We start from the raw sequence: 23,577 nt of genomic DNA, 5'->3' as shown, positions 1-23,577 counted from the left end.
TTGCTAGGCAACAGGTACCTTGCTTGTGCTCCTAATGTGTAGGTGACCTGAAATCTTCAAATAATGCTTTTGGCTCCAGAGGTGCACCAGGATATCTGTGCTTTCCTGGTAGCACCACCTGTCTCCTGTGGCCCCTCCTTATCCTTTTCCTGCTTCTGTGTCAGGAGAGGAATCTCAGGTGTCTCTCTGCAGATGTGGCTGCAGGTCTTACATCCTAGCCACAGTTTAAGGGTATTTTGCACGTAACAGTACTAGATTTGGGGGTTTGTAATAAAAAGTTCATTCTGATATGTAAAGAGAATGGACTAGTTTAAAAAAATCAACAGATCTAATGGATTATGATTCAGTAAAACTCAGTACACTTTGCATTTTCAAAAAACAATTGACAGCTCAGTGCAACTTTAACAAAACTTACAGAAGCTTAATGCTTCAGTGAATTGAATTGGATAGTCATATTAGGAGCTACAAAAATATCCGAGGTGCTGACATTACTCCAATGATAAAATCTACACACTGATCTTTACTTAATAATTTGCAGAATTCCTTCCTTTTCTTTCTTCCTTCCTTTCACCCATGGCAATCCTTTTGGCGTGGAAAGTACTAATTTTCCATCACACTGCAGTTGCATGGTTCTTTTTGATGTATCACACTTGCACACTTCCCACAAGCTCTGAGCTGCTGATTAATCTTACTAAGGAGTCGTACCCAAATTATACAACAGGAGTCAGTGGTCCTTTTGGAAATCCTAACAAACAGCATTTACTCACAGAGGAACACTGTGTTATTGATGAGAGTGATGCTTTTAAAAGAAAGTGGCCTGCACAGCTGTTTCTTAATTGCTGAAAACATTTAAACTGAAAGCAGTTTAAAATATAATGATGCTTCTGTAGAGGAACCTTTCATATCCCTGAATTATTTACAATATTGGTCTGCTGTGCTTGCTTTTCCATCTGCCTTTAATATGCATGAAGAAAAATGAAAGTGCCTGTGATTTGCACCTACATTTTTCCTTGCTCCTGAAAATGTTCCTACTGAAGGTCAAATTATCAAACCTGGAGAAGAGACAGAGATGCAGCATGTTTATGAGGAAATACAAGAACTGCTCAAAAGTATCATGGAGCAATTTACATTCAAATTTGAGGAAGAAGCTCGGATTAGAGGGGGCAGGAATTTGGAGAGCCCCACAAGGGTTTGTGAGCACCTAGTGAGACACAAGATAAGCTGCTCTTGGAATTAGCTGAGGTGTTTCTGAAACCAGCTTTTTCTGATATTTTCCGAAATATTATATTTGCTGGTACTTGGTGTGCGTAATAGAATCAAATAATCAATTTAACAAGTAAAGAATAGTGCAGGAAAGCAAAGTAACAATAACTAGAAGGGCTGTACATCCAGCAGAAACTGCCTGGAAAAAGGGGCTCCTTGGCAAATAATGCTTGGTTGCATGTGGAAAAAGTACAGAGCCTGAGTGCAGAGAGGACCATAGGAAAAAAGAAAATTAAAAAACCTTACTTAATATTGTTGTCTAGTGATAGCATGGGGGAGCAAATGACAAGCTGGTGAATCTGCAGGATTTATTTCTGCTCTTCAAAAGTACATGGTGCCTCGATTTTTAATGGGATAGAATGTGCTTTTTGGGGAGAGAGAAGTATGCATATTGGTTTTTTTTCTCTGACTTGACTCAAGAAGCAGAAGGAGGGTGGATGGTGGGATAATCTGTGGAACTTCATACCCCAGGAAAAATTGAAATTCACCCCTAGAGAAATGCCTGTAAATTGCAAAGGCAGATGAACTGTTCAGGGAAAGGATAAAATAATGCCAGCCACTAGTCTGGAAAAAGCTTCCAGGCTGCAATTAAAGGAGCTCAAAGAGATTAACGAAGACATAAAAAATAGCATTTTATCCAGAGTGCATATGTTAGACAGAGGCACGCGAGGTGTGGAGCAAAACTCCTCCTTGCAGGTTGGGGCAAAGCAGGGGAAGGGGGGGCAGTGCCCATGGCCCAGGCTGGCAGAGGGGCCCTGGGGCAGCCCTGAGGGCAGTGCCCATGGCCCAGGCTGGCAGAGGGGCCCTGGGGCAGCCCTGAGGGCAGTGCCCCATGGCCCAGGCTGGCAGAGGGGCCCTGGGGCAGCCCTGAGGGCAGTGCCCATGGCCCAGGCTGGCAGAGGGGCCCTGGGGCAGCCCTGAGGGCAGTGCCCATGGCCCAGGCTGGCAGAGGGGCCCTGGGGCAGCCCTGAGGGCAGTGCCCATGGCCCAGGCTGGCAGAGGGGCCCTGGGGCAGCCCTGAGGGCAGTGCCCATGGCCCAGGCTGGCAGAGGGGCCCTGGGGCAGCCCTGAGGGCAGTGCCCATGGCCCAGGCTGGCAGAGGGGCCCTGGGGCAGCCCTGAGGGCAGTGCCCATGGCCCAGGCTGGCAGAGGGGCCCTGGGACAGCCCTGAGGGCAGTGCCCCATGGCCCAGGCTGGCAGAGGGGCCCTGGGGCAGCCCTGCAAGCTCGGAGGTGCAGGGCTGGGGCAGGCATTGCTGCAGCCGTGGCAGTGCTGCATTGGAGCTGCTCTGCTGCTGCACCCTGGGACCTCCTGCACTGGGGATTCAGCAAATGGGATCATTCCAACAGAATGGGCTGGCTGTGAGCACCTCTGCAAATGGGGATCACTCCCACAGAACAGGGCTGGCTGTGAGCACCTCGAACCGAGCACCTCTGCAGTTCTGAGAGGAATTGGCAGGAGGGTACAAATCTGGGACGGGGATGTGGGACACTGACAGGAGCCATGTGGAGCGCAAGGACGTGCCTCTGCAGAGGGGCACCCAGGGGACGTGTGGGTTTGAATTAGGGCTCACTGGGCCTGTAACTTCCTAACAAGGAAAGAACTCCCTTTTTTTCCTAAAGCAGCAGAGTAGAGGACAAAAATGATCCATTTCCAAGGACTGATATGTCTGATACCACTCATACCACCAACTCCATTCAGGGCAGAGTGTTTCACTGGAATGAGCATTCATCCAGAAAGAGCACACTGGTGTGCAGAGCTAGGTAGAACACCTGTGAACCTCTTCAGTACACACAACTGCAGACACTGTAGCTTGGTTTCAGGGACATTATTGTACAATTTCGAGCAAGAACCAGAAAGGCATTTAAAGGTAAGCATGAGCTGGTGCTTCCAAACTGAAGGCAAAAATTCAGGTGTGCCATAATTGGCCATCAAATTCTCATTGATCCACGTTGCAACTTGGGAAACTATAAACTTTTAAAGACAGGTCTTCCCCAAAACTGGATTGCTGACAGCATTCCTTAATGCAATTCTACCTTCTCACTTCTATGTCTGAAGTTAATACAAAGTCTCCAAGCCATAAGAAACTGCTGATGAGTGTGCCCAGACCAGTGCAGATCATTTGAGGTGTAAGGACTGCAGTGTGAGAAGTTCCTGCCCAGGAACTGCAAGGGGTGGCAGATAGAGTGAAGGGAATGTGTCCTTGAGAGTGCAGCACAGGTGGCTTTGTGGGAAAAGCACTTGGATATGCACCTTGTGCAGAGGTCTTGAGTAGTCACAGCACTTGGGGACTGAGATGCTTCCTCCGTAAGAACACAGAGTCCTTTTTGATAACTGTGGCATTCTCTTTTGCTCCAGGCACAATTCCTGAAAAAAAGTACCAGTTAAGAAACACCTTTTTTTTCCCCCCCTCTCAGAAATGAACAGAGGCAGCAATGAGATGCTTCAAATTGAAAGAACATTCTCATATATCACCACACCCACAGAATTTATCAGAGTCAAATTCTTTGCTTAAAATTCTTTCTTCTTGTCTTTCACTGATAACTTCTCTGCCCAGAGCTTCTTCCAGAAGTGCCAGGATGCTCTTACAGGCCCAAGGCAAGGACATTGGACAGTAGATGCTGACATGCCTGGAAGCAGCAGTTTTCTTTACAAACACTCAGTTGATGTTGTAGTGTTTACTTTTTAAAACAAATAAATACAATGGTGACCTTGTCTGTCAAGCAGTTGCATTGCTAGGAAAACCTTTAATAGCAGCTTTTTCTGTATCCCTGGCTGCTCAGCAAACCTGCTTCTCTACAAAATGCTCTCCTCATGCCAGGAGGGAAGAAAGAGGGGTGTTCATACAGCCTAGTCAGCCCAAGGGAGAGCAGGGACAGCCCTAGGCAAAGCAGGCAGAAGTGTCATTTTCTGATCTCCATGGAGGAACTAGGGGTCTGCAAAGATAAACAGATCTGCAAGGAGATGGAGAAATAAATCTCCAGAAGAAGTTGGCATCAGTGAAACAGTGCTCACTGTGACGGTAAGAGAAAGTAACTGCTCTTTGCTTCTAGCCCACATTGAGCAGACTGTTTCTGGTTTAAAAATATTCTCTGTGGTGACCTGTCTGAGAATAATTTTGTGTTACTTTCCTGACTTTATTTCTGGCTTTTGATTTCCCACAGAGATCTGGAGCCTGATGGATTAGACCTGTTTCTGGGAGTAATTGTGGCAGTCAGGAAGGGCCCTGTATCTGGAATGTGCTTTCCTTGGCAAGCACTGGGAGGTGGCAACCTTCAGGGTGTGACAGGAGACCTGTTTATTTGCTTTGGTTCTTATGCTTACTGTAGGGGATTTTCTGTGTGTCCAGCTTGGGATGACAATACTTGTCTCCCACCCATGGGCTCTGTGATAGCTACATTGTCTAAGACACTGCAGAGTTTTATCACGGCTGTTTCATTAACAGACAGCTGCTTTAACAAGGCCAGTTGTTTTAGAAATAGGTTAGTACATTTTAAATTAATAAAGTAATTTGTTAAAGCAGTTGACTTTAACAAGGTGTATTAGTTTTTACCAGTAAAAGTGAATGAAAGGCTCTTGGAGCAGGAAGCCAAAAGGGTTGTTTTATCCAGGTCCTTCCTTCTCCCTGATTTGTTTTTTAATATTGCAGTCCATCTAAGGGTGGGACCATACAAGGTCATGCAAAGAAGACTTTATATTGATGTCAGGTATGGTAACTATCATCTGTTTATCTACAGTGGTGAAAGTCCTGCTGTAGACTGGACAGAGCAGGCAATAGTGAAAGGAAAACCAAACCCAAGGCTCTTGCCTTGCTATACAAGTGTGAAAAAGCAAAGGTTTCTCACTTTTTCTCTACCTCCCAGGGCCTTTTATCCATAGTGGTTCTTTTCTTCAGCCTAGAACATGTCAGCTTGCCTTCAGCCCAGGTTCTCTCTGCCCTGTCCCACAGCTGAGACTCATCCATTGCAGTACCTGACAGGGACTGTGCTGGAGGCATGTTCACACAAAGATCTGCCCAGCCAAGTATCTCTGACAATGCCAGAGGGGGTGCCTAGTTAGCATGAGAAAAGGGCAAGAGTTTTCACAATTTCCTCATCTAGTCTGCAAACATTTGCAAAACAGCGACTTCCAGAGTCAGGAGGGAATTTGCTGGTGAACAACATGGGTGAATTTTCCTTCAGTGACTGTCCCTCCTCTTAAGCTCTCACTAAACGTGTTGAATCCTCAGTGGCTGTGAGGACTTCAACAGTGCAACTGTGTGAAGAGGCAATTCCCTTAGTTTTGTTTTTGAACCTGTGTCCTGGTGTTTTCATTTGATGTTCTTTAGTTTTTTTGCTGGGAAAGACAGCAAATTAGTCTCTCAGTGCCACTCATGAGACACCTCACACAAAGAGAAAAAATTATTCTGTCAAATCCTAAGTCTTCATTTCTTCAGATCAAATAATCTTACTCTTGCCACCACTCTTGTATCAAAAGATTAAAGAATTGTTTGTCACCAGAAATATCCATCTGCCAGGTAAGCAGTCACTAGAGATTAGCATGATGTGTTCCAGCACCTCTGTTCTGGTAAAGCATAAAGATGACAGGACAAAGGCTGGTATCACCCATAGACTTTTTTCAGAGCCAGCTCTTCCTAAGCAGAGACACAAGACAGCACTCTGCCAAACCCACTGCAACTTGGAGATCTTGTCAGGAAACAGGCCAGGACCCACACTGTCTCCTAGTTGTAGGTGGATATTGGCAAGAAGTTCAATGCAGGGTAACCAGAAGGAGTGCTGGAAATAGGCAGCTCCTTCTTCTTGCTCTCTAGAAGTGAAATATTCACCAGCATTTATGCTTTATCCATGAGGAAACTGGGACTAATGCTTACAGTAGTGCCTGGATAAGGAGGGAAACCAGACACCACGGTGACTTCACAGATTTCCTCCTCCTGAAACCACACACCACGGTGACTTCACAGATTTCCTCCACTGGTTCCCAGGAGCTCCTGAGAAATGTGTAATTCATCATAGCTTAACTGGTGCAGCTTAACTGGATCTTGCTTCTGCAAGTGATTGCTGCTCCAATGTGCCAGGCATGATATGAAGAGTCAGGATACTTTTCCCTTTCGTGGAATGCCTCTGGTACCTGGCTGGGCACCAGCTGTCTCTGACTTGAGGAGTAATTAGTAGTGCATCTCTATTTTTGTGCCAGAGGTTAAAAATGTTTTAGGGCTACTGCTAAAGTATGAGATGAGGACTTGCATGCATTGACTTTTGGAAGTAACTTGAACCGCAGGTTAGGTTTGTTACATAATGTTGTTACATTAAGTTATTAAGAATAGGTGTATCCTGAGAAACTGTGGGATTTAACTTGAGTGGGCAAGTTTCAGGGGTACTAACTCAGCATTGATTAGCCCATCTCTGTTCTTGAAGAACAGTTAGTACAAGATGTGAGTGGAGCAACTGTATTTAGAAACATGTTTCCAGGGAAACATTAGTTTCCCTGGAAGACAACCCTGAGACATGAAATTTTATGTGACTCTTGGGACAAATGTTAAGTTTGAAGACTTTTTCTTCCCCTTACTTTTTATAGCAAGTACATTCTGCTCCAAATTCATTCGCTTCAAACCTGTATGGAAAAACCTATTTTAACTGTGGAGTTCAGTATCTCAGTGGATTTCATTAAGAAAAGGGCCCACGCAAGCTGCATTTCAAAGATCCATCTCTTGCATAGAAACTCAACTCGAATCGGAGCTTTCTAAGCACATCCTGGCATACCATGCCAAGTGTGACTTAAAAGAGCAAGGCTTGAGATGTAACTTGGCTTCTTGTATGACATCAGACAAATCAATCAAATGTAACTTGTTTTAAAATAAATACAGTGATAATTTCTTATGTTTGACCCTGAAATTGCATGGATCAATTTTATAAGTGTCTAAAAATCCAGAGGAAAAGGGTCAGTTTATGCCAGCAGAAGGTTTTTCCTTTGACTGACAATTCCTTCTGAAACCAGATGATTTAATCTCTTACCCCCTTGGCAGCTTCCTTACCAGTGAAATTCCCTAGAAGACTGCTGTATCTCTGTATTGCTGTAGTGGGCAAAGTTTATGTTCTTTATGCAAGGAGATCTCTGTTGAAATTGTAAATACTATGAACTTGTCTAAGTACTTTTTGTCATTATTTTGAAAATTTTAATCTGTTCATAAAATCAAAGTTTTTATTTCTCTTCATGTTGTCTGTGACAAAAATATGTCCTTTGGTATATAATTGTACTTCTATACCTGATTGTATCTTTTAAATTTTTTTTAATGGAGAAAGTTGGCTGAAAGTGTCTAAGTGGAAGGATTTATAGAATTAAGCTTTAAAATCCTATGTTTAATGGTCATAGAAGTAAATTAATTGATTATTGTTTTTCCAGTGGAGATCTATGAGCTAATACTGGCATTTGTAAAAGCCACCACTTACCTCCATTTTTTAATTTTCTGGCCAACGTAGGAGAGGAAGACAAGATTTTTCTTGGGAATTTGAATGACCCATGGTCCTTTCTTCTCATCTGTTAGTGTCAAAGTGTCTTTGTTTGCTTACGCATGTGAGGTTTAGTGTGACCACCCTACAAAAACAGCTATAAAATTAAACCTTTTCAATGCTGAGAGAACAGAGTAACTATTATTTATTATTTTATTTATAATGGAATGATCTACAGATTAAATCTGTTTGTTTTAGAAGACAAGTAAAAGCTAAATCCTGATGCTTATCTTGGGCTGTGGGTGCTGTCAAGGAGAGCCTCTGAGGGACACAGCTGTGGCCAGAATGCTGCAGGATGTGAGATGAGTGAGGAACGAAGGCTCTGCAGCCCTTAAAGAGGTGTGCTGCATGTTGTGGTGTCATAGCATCAAATCCTGATTAAATTATGTGCTTAGGGATTTCTGACAAGCTTTTTGTACTTAATTGCCACCCACGTGTTTCATCTGGCATGGAATTGTAAGTAATTGCATTGCTGTCTTCGCTCCATGCATGCTTTCTTTGCATTTATCAGCTGCTGATCTCCAGCAGAGCAGCAAAGCCCTCTCCTGACAATGTGTCTCCACTTAGAGGATTCCCACCTACTCTGCACACACCACAGAAAATGAAGAGTGTTCATGTCACTGGTGTGGCTGTTGCTGACCATTTGAAAACAAACAAAAAATGAAATTACTGGTCTGTCAGCCAGATGCAGCTGTAGGCAATAGTGTGAGCTGACTGGCAGTAAAGCAACATGGAGCAAAGTTATTTTTCAATCAAGTTAGGCTTTACCCTACTAATCCACTGAAACTACAAAGGCTGTTTTCAGTAAACTCGTCGCTTTATTAAATGGGAGCCAAAGCCAAAGGAAATCCACTTAAGAAAGAAATGTTAAACTATGTAATTCTGCAGCTGTAGAAATAAATTGAAATAGAGAAGGTATATTTTCAAAGCCATTCTTACAGCTAAATTGCAGTCAAAATTATTAATGGAAAAAATAAACTAAAGGGTAACCATGAAAAGTGTCTGTGCAGTTACACTAAAACAAAATTCCCATCCTGACATTTCTGGTGACTTTCTTATGAATGTCACGTTGGTGAGCAAGGGAGGAATGGCCTGGTGGTGAAGTTCAGTTGTAACATTTCCTCCTCTGTTACTTCCAGTATCAGTAACTTCCAGGGTTAGTAGGTAAAAGGTGTTTCTGTCTTTACAACTTTACTGCGCTGGGGTCAATATACAGGTGCAAACAAAGCCAGCACAGGAGAGGCACACTGGTGTATCAACTCCTGTTGGCATTCCTTCCTTGGCTGGGCAAATGATGTTATTGATCAGCAGTTTTGGTGTTGTTGGATAGATGAATGATGAAAGTAATCCTATGAATTCCTTATTTACTAAACATTAGGGCCTGACTTTGCTGTCAGTGTTTGTGGGTTCAGTTTCAAGTTAGCTTCAAAGCATGAATGATTGCACTGTTACAGATGAGAAGCACAGAGCATGAAAATTTACCCGAGGCCTGAAAGGAATTCCCACAGGCATTTAAGATTTTGAGCCTTCTCCTTGACATACCTTACATAGGATTTTTTGATAGAGGTCATACTCTGGTATCCATGACCTTCCCAGCAATATTTTGTAGCAGAGTCTAAATGCTGTTTTGCATTGAGAGTAATTTTTTTTTTTTTAATGATACCTCAGTTTCAAAGTAGCATCTGCTTAAAGACTTGGTGTTTCCCTGTTGCCATGCAAGAGGCTGCAATCAGGTTGTTGCATTCCTGATTATTTTTTTTCCTCCATGAAGATTTCATTTTGTTTCTAATCCTGAGGGGAGCTGACTGTATGATCATGTTTTAGTCATGATTACTCAACTCTCTGGTCTGACTTTGCTTTTACTATGGGTGCTGCAAGTGCTTTGATGGTGCTCATGCGGACTTCAAGCCTGCCAGAGTCCTTGGAGTACTTAATAATGTCTTTCCATGATCTCAAAATGACACACAATGGGGATATGTGAACTCTGGCTCTCAAAATCCATGAGTCATGGTTCATACTTCTGAAATGTTTTGTTTGTTTTAAGTCATTTCATACAGCTGTAAAGAGTAGAAACTCCTCACAAGAGTTAAGGTTCTCAACTTAAAACCAGGCTCTCACAACGAAGCAATTGCTGGATGGCATCAGCCAGGCAAGGCACAGGACCATGACCATCTGCAAAACCTTCTCAGCTGGAAGCACATGCAAAGGCAGAATAGGCAGAGTGGCTCTGTCCTGGCTCTAACACAGCTCTGTGAGATACCTGGCCTTCTTATGAAAGAATCTTGTACAAGTCATATACAAACAGGCTTAAAACAGCTTTGAAATCTCTGGTTTGAGCACAGGCAGGGCCTGAGTGAGGAGATTTTGTCATCCCATTCACCCACACTGCCAGTGCCCGTGCTGGTACCAGCTCACCTCATCTCAGTGCTGGTGACAAGGTGTTCAGACACCAGGGTCTGTGTGCAGTGCAGCCTTCCTTATGGTTTTGGTGTCTTTTCCTATTTGATGGTTTTCCATAAGGAACTGGAGTGTGTAGTCCTGACAGCATCTGTGTCCTCTTTGGCTGTCCATCCATCCATCCATCCATCCATCCATCCATCCATCCATCCATCCATCCATCCATCCATCCATCCATCCATCCATCTTTCCTATGGTTGAAGAAAAACAGAGGCTAATGTGCTGATTTTTTCCTGTTGGGGAGCACGCATGTTCCAGCTCTAAAGGTAACTGGAGGCCTAAAGAAGATGGAAGTATCACCAAATAAGCATATCCAGCACATACCAGCATTCCTCTGGGCTGAAATTGCCAGGTGTGCCTGTCAGAGAGAGGAAAAAGAGGCAGAACAGAAGCTGACTGATTAGAGCTCTTCTGACTCCTCCAGCAGCAGGAATGCTGTCAGCCCTCATGCTCTGCATTATTCCCATTGCACAACATTCCTTATTTGATATGGCAAATGGATAAAAAACCAGGAGGAACAGGCACTAGCCATAATCCTGTTGTTAGGGCTTGCAGTGAGATGCAAGGCAATGCAACAAGGGGAGCAAGAGTGAGCTCATGGGATAGTATTTGTAATGGTAAGTGCTCTTGGGCCAAGGGCTGCTGTACACACTGGGCCAGCTCTGCTGCCAAAATGTGGCTTGACCCTGCCCTTGTGCTGGCCCTCCCTCCCATGCCAAAATTTCTCTGCTAGGGACTATGACATATATTGGAAGGTCTGCCTTTCTCTGGAATATCAGATTAAATTCTTCTGAGTACAAGCTAATAAAACAAATAGATGGCTTAGGTCCTGTTGTGAAGTGTATCTATTCAACACATCTCAGGAGGGATAATTACACATGCTGGACACAGATCAAAGCAACAAAATACCTGTTCTTTCCATCAGTTTTTTTTTTTTTTTTTTTTAATTTTAAACTTGGCTTTTGGAAAGATGTAATGATGCCATGTGAGCACTGCAGGTTGTATTAAAGGAAGGGCTTGTTGCATGTGTGATAATTGGTCCCTGAAGTTCTTGCTGCCTCCATTTGCTTCTTTGTAACAGAAGACACTGCTGTGTCTTGTCCCCAGGGATGAAAAAGTCTGAAAAGGAGGATGACAGAGCTGATGAGGTTAAAGGTACAGTGCAAACACAGAGTATAGTTATGTACAGTGCAAACACACAGTATAGTTATGTAGTAATTGAAAGATTTTCTTGCTATGGGCAAAATTGTACATGAGGAATGTCTCTCTGGTAGATTTTGTTTTTGGAAATGTCCATAAACAACACAGATACTTGCTTGGCACTAAAATCCAAATTTTTTTATGTTTGCCTTTCCTTCTGAGTGGATGTTCCATGTTTTGGCTATGGAGGATAAAGTGTGAATTTTCATGGTTCCTGCCATGTTCTCATTTGAAATTTGGAAAATAGTTGCAGAAATTAGCAAGGTAGAGAGGTGGTGGCTATCTTGGAAGCTACAGGTGAGCTATTTAATAGCAAAGTGAGGAGGCATGTCAGCGTCAGTGTTGAAGATGCATGAAGTGTCTACAGCTCACTGTGCTGTGGCTTTTGATGGCATTGGTTTAATGCCATAAAATGGTTCTATTTTACTGTTGGATCCTCAGAACAAGAGAGCTCATACACACATTGCTCTTCCTTGGGTTTTCATCCTGGCAGATTTGTTCAAGCCTGCCTTCAGGCACATAACTAAAAATGTGGAGCTTCATCAAGAGCATCAGTGAGTCACTTGAGGGCTGCATTTCCACATTCTGTGAGACTCAGGGAGAACTGGGATTCTGAGTGTTACTGCAGGCCTTAATCCAAACCCAGTCCAAGATTTTGTCTGACACCTTCCAGTTTTGATTAATTGTTACGCTGTGCCAATATTATTTCTGAACTATGTTCATACATTATAACCTGGTCTTAGAGCCTGCTGGAGCAAAGGAAAGACTGCTGCTGATTTCAGAAAAGTAATTTCTCTGCTCACTTTTGAATAATACTCAGGACTTTGAGCTCACAATTCCCTGTTCTACCTGCAGCAGTGCTCACCAGGGTGCAGAGGGGACCAGGCTTTCTGCTGTGCTGCCCACACAGCCTGTGTTAGTGCTAGAGGGGCCAGGCTTGGGATCTTGAGGGGGAGACTGCATGGTTAACTTCACTGAACACTTAGAATTTTGCCATCCTTAGTCTGCCTGTTACTTCTTCTGTGGCTGCCACCCTTTCTAGAAAAGCAGGAGTAACTCTCTTGAGTTAGAATACCTCCCAACAGGTCATTTAAGTCAAATGGCAACTCCTCAGGTGTATGTACTGGTGCTGCATACTGAGTATGCTAGGCTCTTGGATTTTATAAAATGCATCTTAAAAAGGATTTCTACTGTAGTTCAGCTTTTTATCCATTTTAACCTAGCTTTGGCAGCCTGTGGTCTGCCTTCATCCATTTTTGAATGGTGGCTGCCTTGCACTGCAATACAGCACCTTATATAGTGTAGCTCCCACTTCTTACACTGTTTTTGGTTTTGTGTTCCTCTCTGTCCCTCCAAAAGAGGTTTGTACCCTCTACTTCAGATCACGTCTGGCCCACAATGAACAAAGCATCTGCTTATTCCTCCAAAGCCAGAGGATTTTTCTCTAGTAAATATTAATCTCCATAAATCTGTTCAATCTTTTGCTCTTAGAGTTGCATGTATTTCTGCATGTCTCTAATATTCACCTGATTACCATGCTCCTCACTCTGTTTCTTCTGTGCTGCTTATTGGCTTTGATAAGAGGCATTAAAAGGAAGAATGAGTGGGACAGGGGCAGTAGGCAGTGTGGCTCTGGGTTCTGCAAATCCATATGAGGTCGCTGCATTTCTTGAGCACACCAGTAGGTTTTGGTGGTCCCTGCACTGCGTTACTCTTTCTGGCTTTTACTACTGTCTTTCAGTTCTGCAAATATATAACTAACTTTTACTTCTGAACCTCTTCTAGTTCTGTGGTGTCCAGAAGGCTTTGTAAGCATTCCTTGGTTTGGATGATGTATTGGCCAGGTAATCTCGAGTTGTCTGGGGGCAGTGGGGGATGCAGAAAAGAGAAATCCAGAACCACCAGCACCCCAACAAACAACTCTTTGCGATTTCAGGGCTTTTGCAAGGTAGTTCTGTGACATGTTCATGGTTGCCTTTCCTTACCTGATTTTAGAAAATGAAATAACTGTCTTTTAAGTTTCCCCCAGGTAAAGGCAAATTCCAAAGAAGATGATATGTCTCTGGCAGTTGTCTTCTTAGCCTTTCTGTACCATCCTGTGGTGCTTTAAAGATCCTGGTTAATAACAGGGAGAGTTAAAGACTGATTTGTCTAAAGAAGCTCAGGAAACTGCCTGGGACTCTTCTGTGTTGCCAGTCCCCTGCTCCTGTGTTTTCTTCATTCTACTCGCAGATTTAATTACAACAGTTTCAAATGCATAAAAATACAGCTAAACACCAACCTGTTAACATTAACTGACAAATATAGGAAACAGTGGGACTGTGGGCACATGTAGTTCTCATCTGATTCTGAGTGTCAAGAAATATCCCTGACACATAATGCAGATTTTGTTTGGCTTCTTTGCTCATCTCAAATTATTCAGGCTTTAGCACTGTCATCAGATATGATGTATAGCAGAATATCTTATTGCATTTCAGATTTTGATGTCTCAACAAAGTTAACCAGCCAAAAGGATTTTTTTTCCTCTCTAGAAATGCAAAAGTGTGAAGAATAAGGAATGCTTCAAAGGTTTCTCGGTTTGCCATAACAAGTAAAGGTAAATGCAAAGTGGAGATGGAATGGACTGGACTCTGTGACTAACCCTTACTTGCTCAATGTGGGATGGTTTCTGGAGGATGATGTATTTTTCATTCTCAAGATGAGAATGGAGATCTTTCCAGGGATCACTTAGAAGTGATACATAGAATACTGATAGAGATGCTGATATGGCTGTGGGACCTCCTTCTCCATGTGGGAGGGAAAGGTCTGTGCTGGTAAAACCATGTCAGTGTGAGCTTTATTCAAGAGCCATTTCTCTAACTGATAAGAAGGTAGTGCTAACTGGTACCTGGTTGAACGTGGCAACTATGATTTTGTTAGTTTCAGAGGGGTGCTCCTTATTTTATTTTTGAGCAAGTACAGAGAATCTGACTGAATATACTCAAGTAGTAAAAAAGGTGCAAGAGGTTGAAATTGAATTTAAGCATTGTGCTTTAAAGCAGAGTTCACTATGCCAGCAGTGACAGGGGTAGGATATTTTGCCCACTGCAGAGCTGGGGACCTCAGTCCCAGGAGGTGAACCACTTGGAGAAGCCAGTACCAGTGCAGCAAGCAGCACTGGAACATCATGAACTCTGGGTGAGGAACAACTCTTGAACCACAACGTTATTGGTTCTTGTTGCATTTCTCCTAATGGCACCTGCTGGTAACAGCAAATCCTGTTTCATTTCATACACAGAAAGAGGTGTTATGGTCCTTGAACAGTGTGTAACAAACCACAAGAGGTGCTCTGCACAGCCTGGAAACCCCTTGGTGGATCAACACTTAAGTCACTTTTTAGATCAATATCAAAACTGTTGAATTTAACCTAGTTAATACTTTATTTGGGTCCAGCAATCTTCACAGTATCCACTGATGTCTGTTTCATTCAGTGTTCAGAACAGAATTGCATTTCTCTTTTTTAACCTTGTCAGATTTTATTTCATAACATTCCTGGTATGTAAATGAGAAATTTTGTTATTCTGTTCAATAACATTTCCCATGTATATAAAGAGTAATGTGAACAAAGATATTTGCTTTGTGGTTGAAGGGTACATGGAGGGGAATCTTTACCATCTGCCATTACTAAATTAGTTTTCAAGGGAAAATATAAATCCCTCTTATTGGAAGCTATTTTGATCAGCTTTAATAGTAATATTTTATGTAGGATTTCTCTTCCAAAGCCCAATAGAATTTACAAGTAAATTCATCTAATTCTTTGGCAAGAGAAACATCTGTCTCAGACATTATGAGGATTGAAGCACTAAGAGTTTTTTAGAAATCTCATATTCATCTTGTAGTATTTTTCTGGTAATCTTAATATACCAATTGCAGCAGTAAATATTTTGCTATAACCAGACACTGAAGTCCAAAAGAAACCTGTTTAGCTGCAGCTAATGAAAATGTAATGCTTGGGATCTTACAATGTTTGTGTTCTACAGCACCAACCCGAGTTTTAAAGAATTTTGAACCAATAAGACTTGGAGTCTGCAACTTTGATGGAATGAAAAAGCCTCAAGCTTTCAACACCTGCCATAGAAATTTAATAAGGACCCTAATAAATGGGTCAGTTTCAACAAACAATTAACTTAACAACTTCATCTGGAGGGCTTAGAGGCCCTGTTCATAAGAGGTAACTTGAGAGCGGACTCATGTTATATAGTGTAGTTAATGTTTGCTTTAGAAAACCAGGGTTTTTAAGATTTAATATTTCATGTGCTCCAGATTACATCAAATTGGCATATGGTACACAACAAAGCCTCCAACCCCTGTATAGATCAAACAGAAAATTTATATTAATCTTCTAAGCTGTTTGGGGATTTCTTAAGCACAAGGAAAATATAGAATTCACAGGAATTCATAAGCTTATAAAATTAATTTTGTGGGCAATTTGGCTAAAATTTTTCCTTATATTTGGATTATGCCTTTAAAATTCACACTCCTACAAATATGGAGATTTTTATGTGCAAGTACTGAGTGTTCACAGAGCAGTGTTGCTGGACTGCACCACATACACGAGCGGAATGTTTTGAGCTGTTTTTTCATTCTCTTGTGAAAACATTTAATAGAAATTATGTCTCTGAGCATTCGTAGTTCAATGTGTTTAATGTAACTCTGTGTTGTCATGAAACAAAAGTACAAAATTTAATTGCACTTTTCCCTGCCCTACTTTACACATTTAAACTCTCCAGTTTTTTTGCCGTCAGTTGCTACCCCCGCACCCAGTCTCTCCTGCTCACCCCCCTTTTTCCTTCTGTTACAGTACACCTTTAATCATCCTCCCCATGCCAGATGTGTTGCTTCCATGTGCTCTGTCCTTGGGCTGTGCACCTGAACTTTGTCCCATGTACTGTGTTTGAACAGTAGAAGGTCTCTTGGACAAGGATCTGTACTCCCCATGGATTGTCTGTATCCGGTATCTGTCATCAGCATCCTGCATCCAGTGCCTGACCACGTACTCTAACTAATGGCCTGGTCTTTATTTGCCTGTAGGCAATTACTTGCATCTATCATCATCTCAAATGAGCATTTTTAGGTAAAATCCATTTTCTAAGATGTCAGTCTGGCTTCCTTTGTGAACACTGTTTGCAGAGAAAGAAGTATTCAAGTCTGTCAGTATGTTCTAGTAATCAGAAATACCTAAGCTGTGTCACAGTGCAGGAACACCCAGTTTAAATCCAGCTCTCATTTTATTTAGTGGCCTGGAGTTCAAAAGTGGATTGTTCAATGTGTGTTCATTAGAGACTGATTGATTGCTTAACTCTATGAATGTGAGTTTGGGGGTGAGGAAGGCAGAGGAAGAGGAATTTGCATTTCCCAAGACTTAGGGTGTCTGAACCATGTTCCACTTTGGAGTTAGGGTGTAGTATTTAATTATCATACATTTTCCCATCTATTTTTGTTGTGTAATAAAAAGTGTCGTTTTCTCCTGATCAAAGACATTGGCAAATGCTGGGATACATCCAGAGCCATGCACATTGTGAACTGGTTCTGTGGTGGCCACTGGGTACTTACAAGTGAATATGGGGAGATTACCCTGGCAGGTTATTGCCTCTGCAGCCAAGGGTGGTTAAAGCATCCTCTGTCACAGTTTGATGGCCAACACCAGCATTTCCATCTGGAAGACTTGCTTCTTGTTGATAGGGAGTGTATCTATAGAGGCTGAGCTTGTGGTAGAAAAAAGGAAGGTGGATTTTGTGCTAATTACAAAACTGGAACTTGGCAAGATGTCTGGAAGGTAAGTTGTAAGTGGATCTACAAGCCAGCTTGGCCTGTTGTGAAGGTTTTAACGTCATTTGATGATGATATCCTAGATGAAATGCTAATAGGTTTGGAAGCAAATTTAAGTGACCTTCTGCTTTGCTTTGGGAGTAATATCCATACATGCAAATCAAGCAGTTTCCTGAAACTATGTATAATTATACACCGACAAGTGTTCTACTCAAATCAGCTTCCATGTTTCATAGCTCCTTGAAGTGCCCAGCCCCATGGTGGTGTGCCTCAGAGGATTATTCATAACTGGTTCTACAACAGAATAAATAGCATTTAAAGCAAATCAATATTTGCTATCTCCAATTTGCTGTTGAACATAGAGGCTCTTAGGGATTGGCTTCCTGCAGGTGATGCAAACAGTAGTGACCTTTGAGGATGTTTGGGAGGGGGAGAAATGGCGTTAGCAAATGCCCATGGAATTTCTAGACTGATGGGGAAGGAAATAGTGCCACACAGGAAAGCAGCAGAACTCCCTTGTGCATTGCAACTTAACCTTGAATTTTGCCCAAGTGGTTTTTGAACTAGCTTAGTTTTACTCTTTGAGGAATTAGTTGCCTTTGCCATAAGATTTTATGAAGCAATATCTTTGTGAATATGGAATACTGACTAGGGTGCAGTTACTGGGGCTGAGCCAAATTCTGCTGTCCTCCAGGACACAGCTGTGGGTCAGAGAACTGTGGGGTTATATAGTAGGGTACACCCAATCCTAACAGTACATCTTTTTCCTCTCCACTGGCTTCTTTCCCTCTAAATTATTGCAGTTAATGCCTGTCAGTGCCCTACCTATGCACTTGGATACAAACACTGTGCCTCTTACACTCTCCTTACTGGAAGAGTGTGGAAGACCCAGCTTCTGTGAGTGGTCAGAATTCGTATCTATAATTTTTCTCTTATATCAAGGTCTGAGCTGAATCAAAAAGTCAATTCCTGACTTTTTACCTTCCAACATTACATCTTTCAATTCAACCCTCACAGCAGGCATCCTTCTTTCCCAGTATAGGATTTGTTTAGGGGCCAGCCATATGGTGGGTGTAATTATTATTTTATAATAGTGTTATTGCTCTCTAGCTGCCCAGTAAACACAGTGCAGTTTCAGTAAACTATATATGTAAGTATAGGAACTTTGGACTTGAATGATTTTCTTCACTTTCATATAATATTAGGTGTGAAGGAGAAAAAAAGATTCCATTTAATTTATAGAAACTACATAAAGTTTATAGAGTCTCTACAATCATCTTAAATGAAAGGATTGTGGGAGGAGGGGCTGTACTGAAACTGGGAGGTCCCCAATGCTGGAGCAGAATAGCAGTTAAAGGCACACACCAGTAAATACCTGTGCTGAACTTTTCCCATTAAATCTGCCATCCAGCATATGGACTGCATTAGGGGGTTGTATGCCTTAGGGATTTTATAAACACATTTCCTCTCCTTTCCTCTTCCCCTTCCAGTTACTGTTGCTTTAGAATTTTACTGAATCAAATAGTGCCCGTTCTGGGGTCATCACTTCCTGGAAAGAAGCTGTTTGCCATAGAGACAAATTCACCTCAGAAACCTGTCTGTGTATGCAAGTGCTTTCCTGAATGTGCCTTTTTTTAATGTTTGGTGTGTGAGCTTCCCAAAGCAGTAATACCAGCTTGGCTCACCCATCCTTTGAGGCATATGTGCAACTCCTGATTTGCATCATGGCAGAATTTCTGCAGCAAAATTAGGAGCCAGTGTGTGCTCAGTTTTATGGATGATCTGTAAATAAACACAGCTCTCTTTTGCATCTTTATTTACACTGAAAGTGAAGGTTGCCAAAGTGACTGGTGAAAAATATGACAAGAAACCAAACCTCTGATGAGACCAGAAAACACTGCATTTGCTTCTGTGAACCTTTCTGTGTTTCCATTTTGATTTTGGTTGACATTGGAAATCTGTGTATCCAGCCCATTTGATAAGGTCTCCTTTTTCTTTTCTGAAGCCTGGCACTGCTGCCCATCCAAGCATTCCTCAACATTTTGTACAAGTTTAATGGGTGCCCTGCTGCCTACTGCTAGCTCCTCTGCCCGTTCTGTACACCTGTATTTGAACAGAAAGAAGCATATCTGGGAATAATTCTGGCTTAATCTCCACCCACTGTCAAAGGTTAATTTTATCAGCTCGGTTGTTGAAGTTACACCCTGGGTGACACACAGCACTTCTTGCTGCTCAGCCCTGGCTGTGGGAGTGAGTGCATGAAAACCCAGTTCTGAAGCTGAGGTGCTGAAGAAAGCAAAGCCCAAGAAATACGACACATCTCTCAGTTTATTGTACTTTGAGATTTGTAGGTGGTAAATGCTGTGGGTGTTTTTTACAGACACTCCGGAGTCCTAATATCATTTACAGTTTCATTTGGAGAGAGCTGTTTCAAATCTTTGCACATTCTTCTAAGATATTTTAAAAGAAAAGCCAACAGCAATAATTAGTTTGGCATTTTCTATGTTTTCTATAGCACTTAAAGGGTAATGACTTTTTGTAACCAATCCTGGAGAAAATCAGGTTTTATGGAATAAGACGACTTAAAAGGCCTTAATGGACATCAGTGACAGATGTACTTCATGCTGAAAAGCTCTATTCCACTGCATCAAAATAAGGAAAACAGTTATACACATGATTAGAGGCTGTGACCCTTTGGTTCGAATGATCAAAAAGAACAATATTAAAATTTGATTTACAGAAGCTACTGCTTGGCCTGTAATCAGTCTGACCAATAAAAGCAACCCAGACTTTTTCAGAATGTGATTTCCCAGTAGATAGGTTAGCTGTTTTTGTAGGGCTGAAGAAACACAAAATGGTTTTAAAATATATTTGATATGCTCTATGAGTAAATTGAAATACTAGCATATAACTAGTTTTAATGGGTTTTGTTCATAAATTATCAGATTTCCTTAATTCAAGTGAAACTTGGTAACCACTTGAGAATAATTGTCTTTAAAGTGAAATATTGCTTTGACATTCTACTTCATTTATATTAAATATATGGTTTACTCTTTTATATTAGAAGGTAAATGAAAGCTGGTCAGTAACATGATTCCCCTTACATTCTTGCCATAGTTCACTATAGAAATGGATTCAGGAAATGGCAGATGTGATTAAAAACTCTTCAGCTGGCCCAAGAGCTGTTTGTACAGCACAGTTCTGGCGAGGACAAGCACTCCTAGTCGTATTGCAATATAAATAAAATGATTCTTCAGCCTGGGGACTTGGAATTTTGATTCTAAATCACTGGTTAGGAGACGGGGAAGATGGGATTTCATGAGGCTTTTCCATTCATAAGAATGAAGACAAAATTGCTGTGTTGGTCCTGTTTCCCTGTGCATGCAAATATATTGGAATCCACGCCAGCCCAATTTGCATGAGGGTGTCAGAGCAATAATCCTATAAATTGACACAGAAGGGTCAAGCTCAGAGAGTGACAACACTGGAGAGCTGTGCACAGCACATAAATGTTCACCTTGCAGAAGCTGAACACTGAAGATTGCAAAACTAAGAAATTCCTTCCTCCTGCCTTTTAAATGCATCTACAAGTGTACAGCTCATGTCTGGTCAAAGAAATTGAATAAAACACTGAAATTGGACAAAACACTGAAATTGGACCTTATATCTCCTGACTTAGAAAATATTCATTTTATTCACCAAGTTGTCATGAATTCTAACTCTTTTGTGCATCAGTTTTTGAAATTTACTACCAGTTTTCCCTCTTCTGGGAAGTTAAGTGCTGTTTTTTGTTTCTGATATTTCCAGTCGAACGTGAAAATGTCCAGAAGAGGACCTTTACCAGATGGATAAACCTGCACTTGGGAAAGGTAAGACTGACAAACAGTCTTGATATTGTGATATATAGTTAAATTTTGGAAACAAAGTTGACATCTGTGCACATTTTGGGGGAGAATGAGTGGAAGTTCAAAGCCTGTTTTTATATTAATTAAACTTCATCTCCAGGCACAATGAAAGCTTGACTGGCTTTTATCATCTCAGTTGCATTTAAATCTTTAATGCCATTGCCTGTTACCATGAGGGTAGAATTTTCCCATAGAATGCACCCACTTAAAATCAAATATGGTTGAGGCTCTGAGATGATGTCTGTGTTCTCCCCTGAACTGGAAGTTTTAATATCTAAGGAATCATGGCTAAAGAAAGCTGTTCTTCAGAACCTGTCTTCATCCCAGATCTGAAGATGGAAAACAGTAATTCCTTATCAGTCATGTTATTGGGGGCAATATGATGGGATCTTCACACATCCACTTACATCAGAGAGCTAATGTTTGGACATCATATCTTTAACTTGTAATTGTTTCTTAATGGCACCATAGTATGGCTCTTAAACCTAAGATACTGTTCTTATTGATAGTAGATAAGTACTACCTCTCCTGAGTAGTTTGTCATACAGAGAATTTTTTTTTTTGATGTTTAGATTGAAAAGAGAAAAAAAAAATCCTAATATTACTGAGACAGCAGCAATGCTTAGTGCAGGATCAAGGAATGAGACCAGCTTCCTGATCTACTCAGACTGGTGATTGAGCTTCACAATGCTTTAGTATGTGCAGCTAAATTTCAAAAAAGTACAGAGTGGGACTAGGCTTGGGCTGACTCTCAGTTTAGTAGTTCTTGAAAAGTGATTGCACTCCAGACACAGTAAAGTAAAGGGTTTTAGAAGAAAGGCATCACATTTATAGTTGCTTAAGTCCACTACTCTGCAGTGAGTGTTTTTGAAGGCATAAAGGGATCCTCCTAAATCTCACTGGAAAATCAGAATAAGGCCAGTTGGAAATGTTTTGACTAGCAATTGCTCCCAAGGGCCTCTAAGAATGAAGACAGTGTTACACGATGCCTTTGTGAATCAGGCTCTAGGGCTTTAAACTAACTGCAGGTTTGGAACTTGTCAGAAAGGGTTGTCAAATATGTGACTGCAAAGAAGGTCTTTGATTTACTGAAGGAAAAAGGCTGAAAGGGTGCTGCTAATTCTGGTGTGCCAGGCATATGAAGTCTTAGAATCTTTGTGGGCAGGTCAGATTTCTCTAGAGTGCATACAAATTTTTTTTCCTCTCTGATTCAACAAATAAAAATGCTCTTGTGAAGAAAGGGTGAAAGCCTTTTGTTTTATTAATGCATTTCCTGGAAGTGGCGTAATAAACATAACCATGTAAACAATGACAACTTCACTAGAGCTGTCTCTAATTTCAGGTGATTCTCTGAGGAGACTCACTGAGAAAGAAAGGTGTCTTCTGCCTTTATCCTCAACGAGGGACTTCTTACAGAGTGGGTTCTCTTTTTCAGAGGCAGCAATGAAGTCTTCTTGTACTTCTTCAGGAAACTTTTAGTGTGATCCTACTTGGATCATCTCTTGAGAGGATCTGGCTCTGCTGATCATGGGATAATTTGGAGTAGTCTGAATTTCTGAGTTCTGTTTGTTCTTGCTTTAAGTACTGAAAGAATAGAAAGTGTTTGGGATTTAGTCTTTCAAATAAGTTATTTAATTTTGAAAGGAAAGATACTTTGCTTGCTTTCATGGAGCATTGTTTAGTCTCTTTAGGCTAGATTAAAGACCAGTGATGAAAATGCATGGTCCCAGTTTGCCAGGAGCAGTGCTGAATCAAACAGAAGTGCATTGCCCCACCAAAGATGAAAAGATTGGGCTCTTTAGGGACACGTGAGTGAGTGGCACTCACTGAGCAGACAGCAATTGCTGCAGCTGGGACTACCCCTAAGGGCTGAGCTTGGCTGTGTGCCTTAAGTGCACACATCTACCAACACTGCAGTGAAGTGAGGAGATGGTTCCCTTTGGAGGAGTTTGCTGAGAAAAGAGAGACACAATACAAGAAGTTGCTTTTTAAAGTTAGTAGAAAGTGCTGGGAGACAGAATGGCACCACCAGAAGACTTTCACATGAGAAGGGACATTGTGGCTGGCTGGATCATGGGCTTATTTCTGCACAAAGTGGTATTTGCTTCTGCTGGACATGTCTTAGTCTGAGGGATCAGCACCCAAGGCCTGGGTGGTTATTTCTCAGGCAGAGTATTTAGGGTTAGAGTCTGTTATGGGAAATCCTGAATCAGTCCTTGTCTGATTTCAGTTTTAGCTCCAACATTCATAGGTCAGAATTGCCACCAATGTGAAGAACAATCAGCTGTCTCTTACAGCAGGCTATGATTTACTTCTTGTATCTCTCTTTTGTAAAATTCTCCTTCCATCTATTGAAGTGAAGGGAGACGACCCATCTTTGTTGATCCAGCATCGAACTCCGATTTATTGATCTCACTCACACACTTTTATAGTGGTGT

General features: G+C 41.7%; 1 protein-coding gene across 1 annotated transcript in view; it reads left to right on the top strand.

The window, feature by feature from the left end:
* Window positions 1-23,577, top strand: part of CLMN (calmin) — a 76,831-nt gene that overhangs the window by 29,692 nt on the left and 23,562 nt on the right. Inside the window, exon 2 of the mRNA XM_059473667.1 lies at window positions 21,042-21,103. Coding sequence (XP_059329650.1) covers window positions 21,042-21,103 — 62 coding nt within the window. The remainder of the gene's footprint in view (window positions 1-21,041; window positions 21,104-23,577) is intronic.

This window comes from Ammospiza nelsoni, chromosome 6, assembly GCF_027579445.1.
Source record: "Ammospiza nelsoni isolate bAmmNel1 chromosome 6, bAmmNel1.pri, whole genome shotgun sequence".
Taxonomy (NCBI): domain Eukaryota; kingdom Metazoa; phylum Chordata; class Aves; order Passeriformes; family Passerellidae; genus Ammospiza; species Ammospiza nelsoni.
This window is presented reverse-complemented; position numbering and strand designations above follow the sequence as displayed.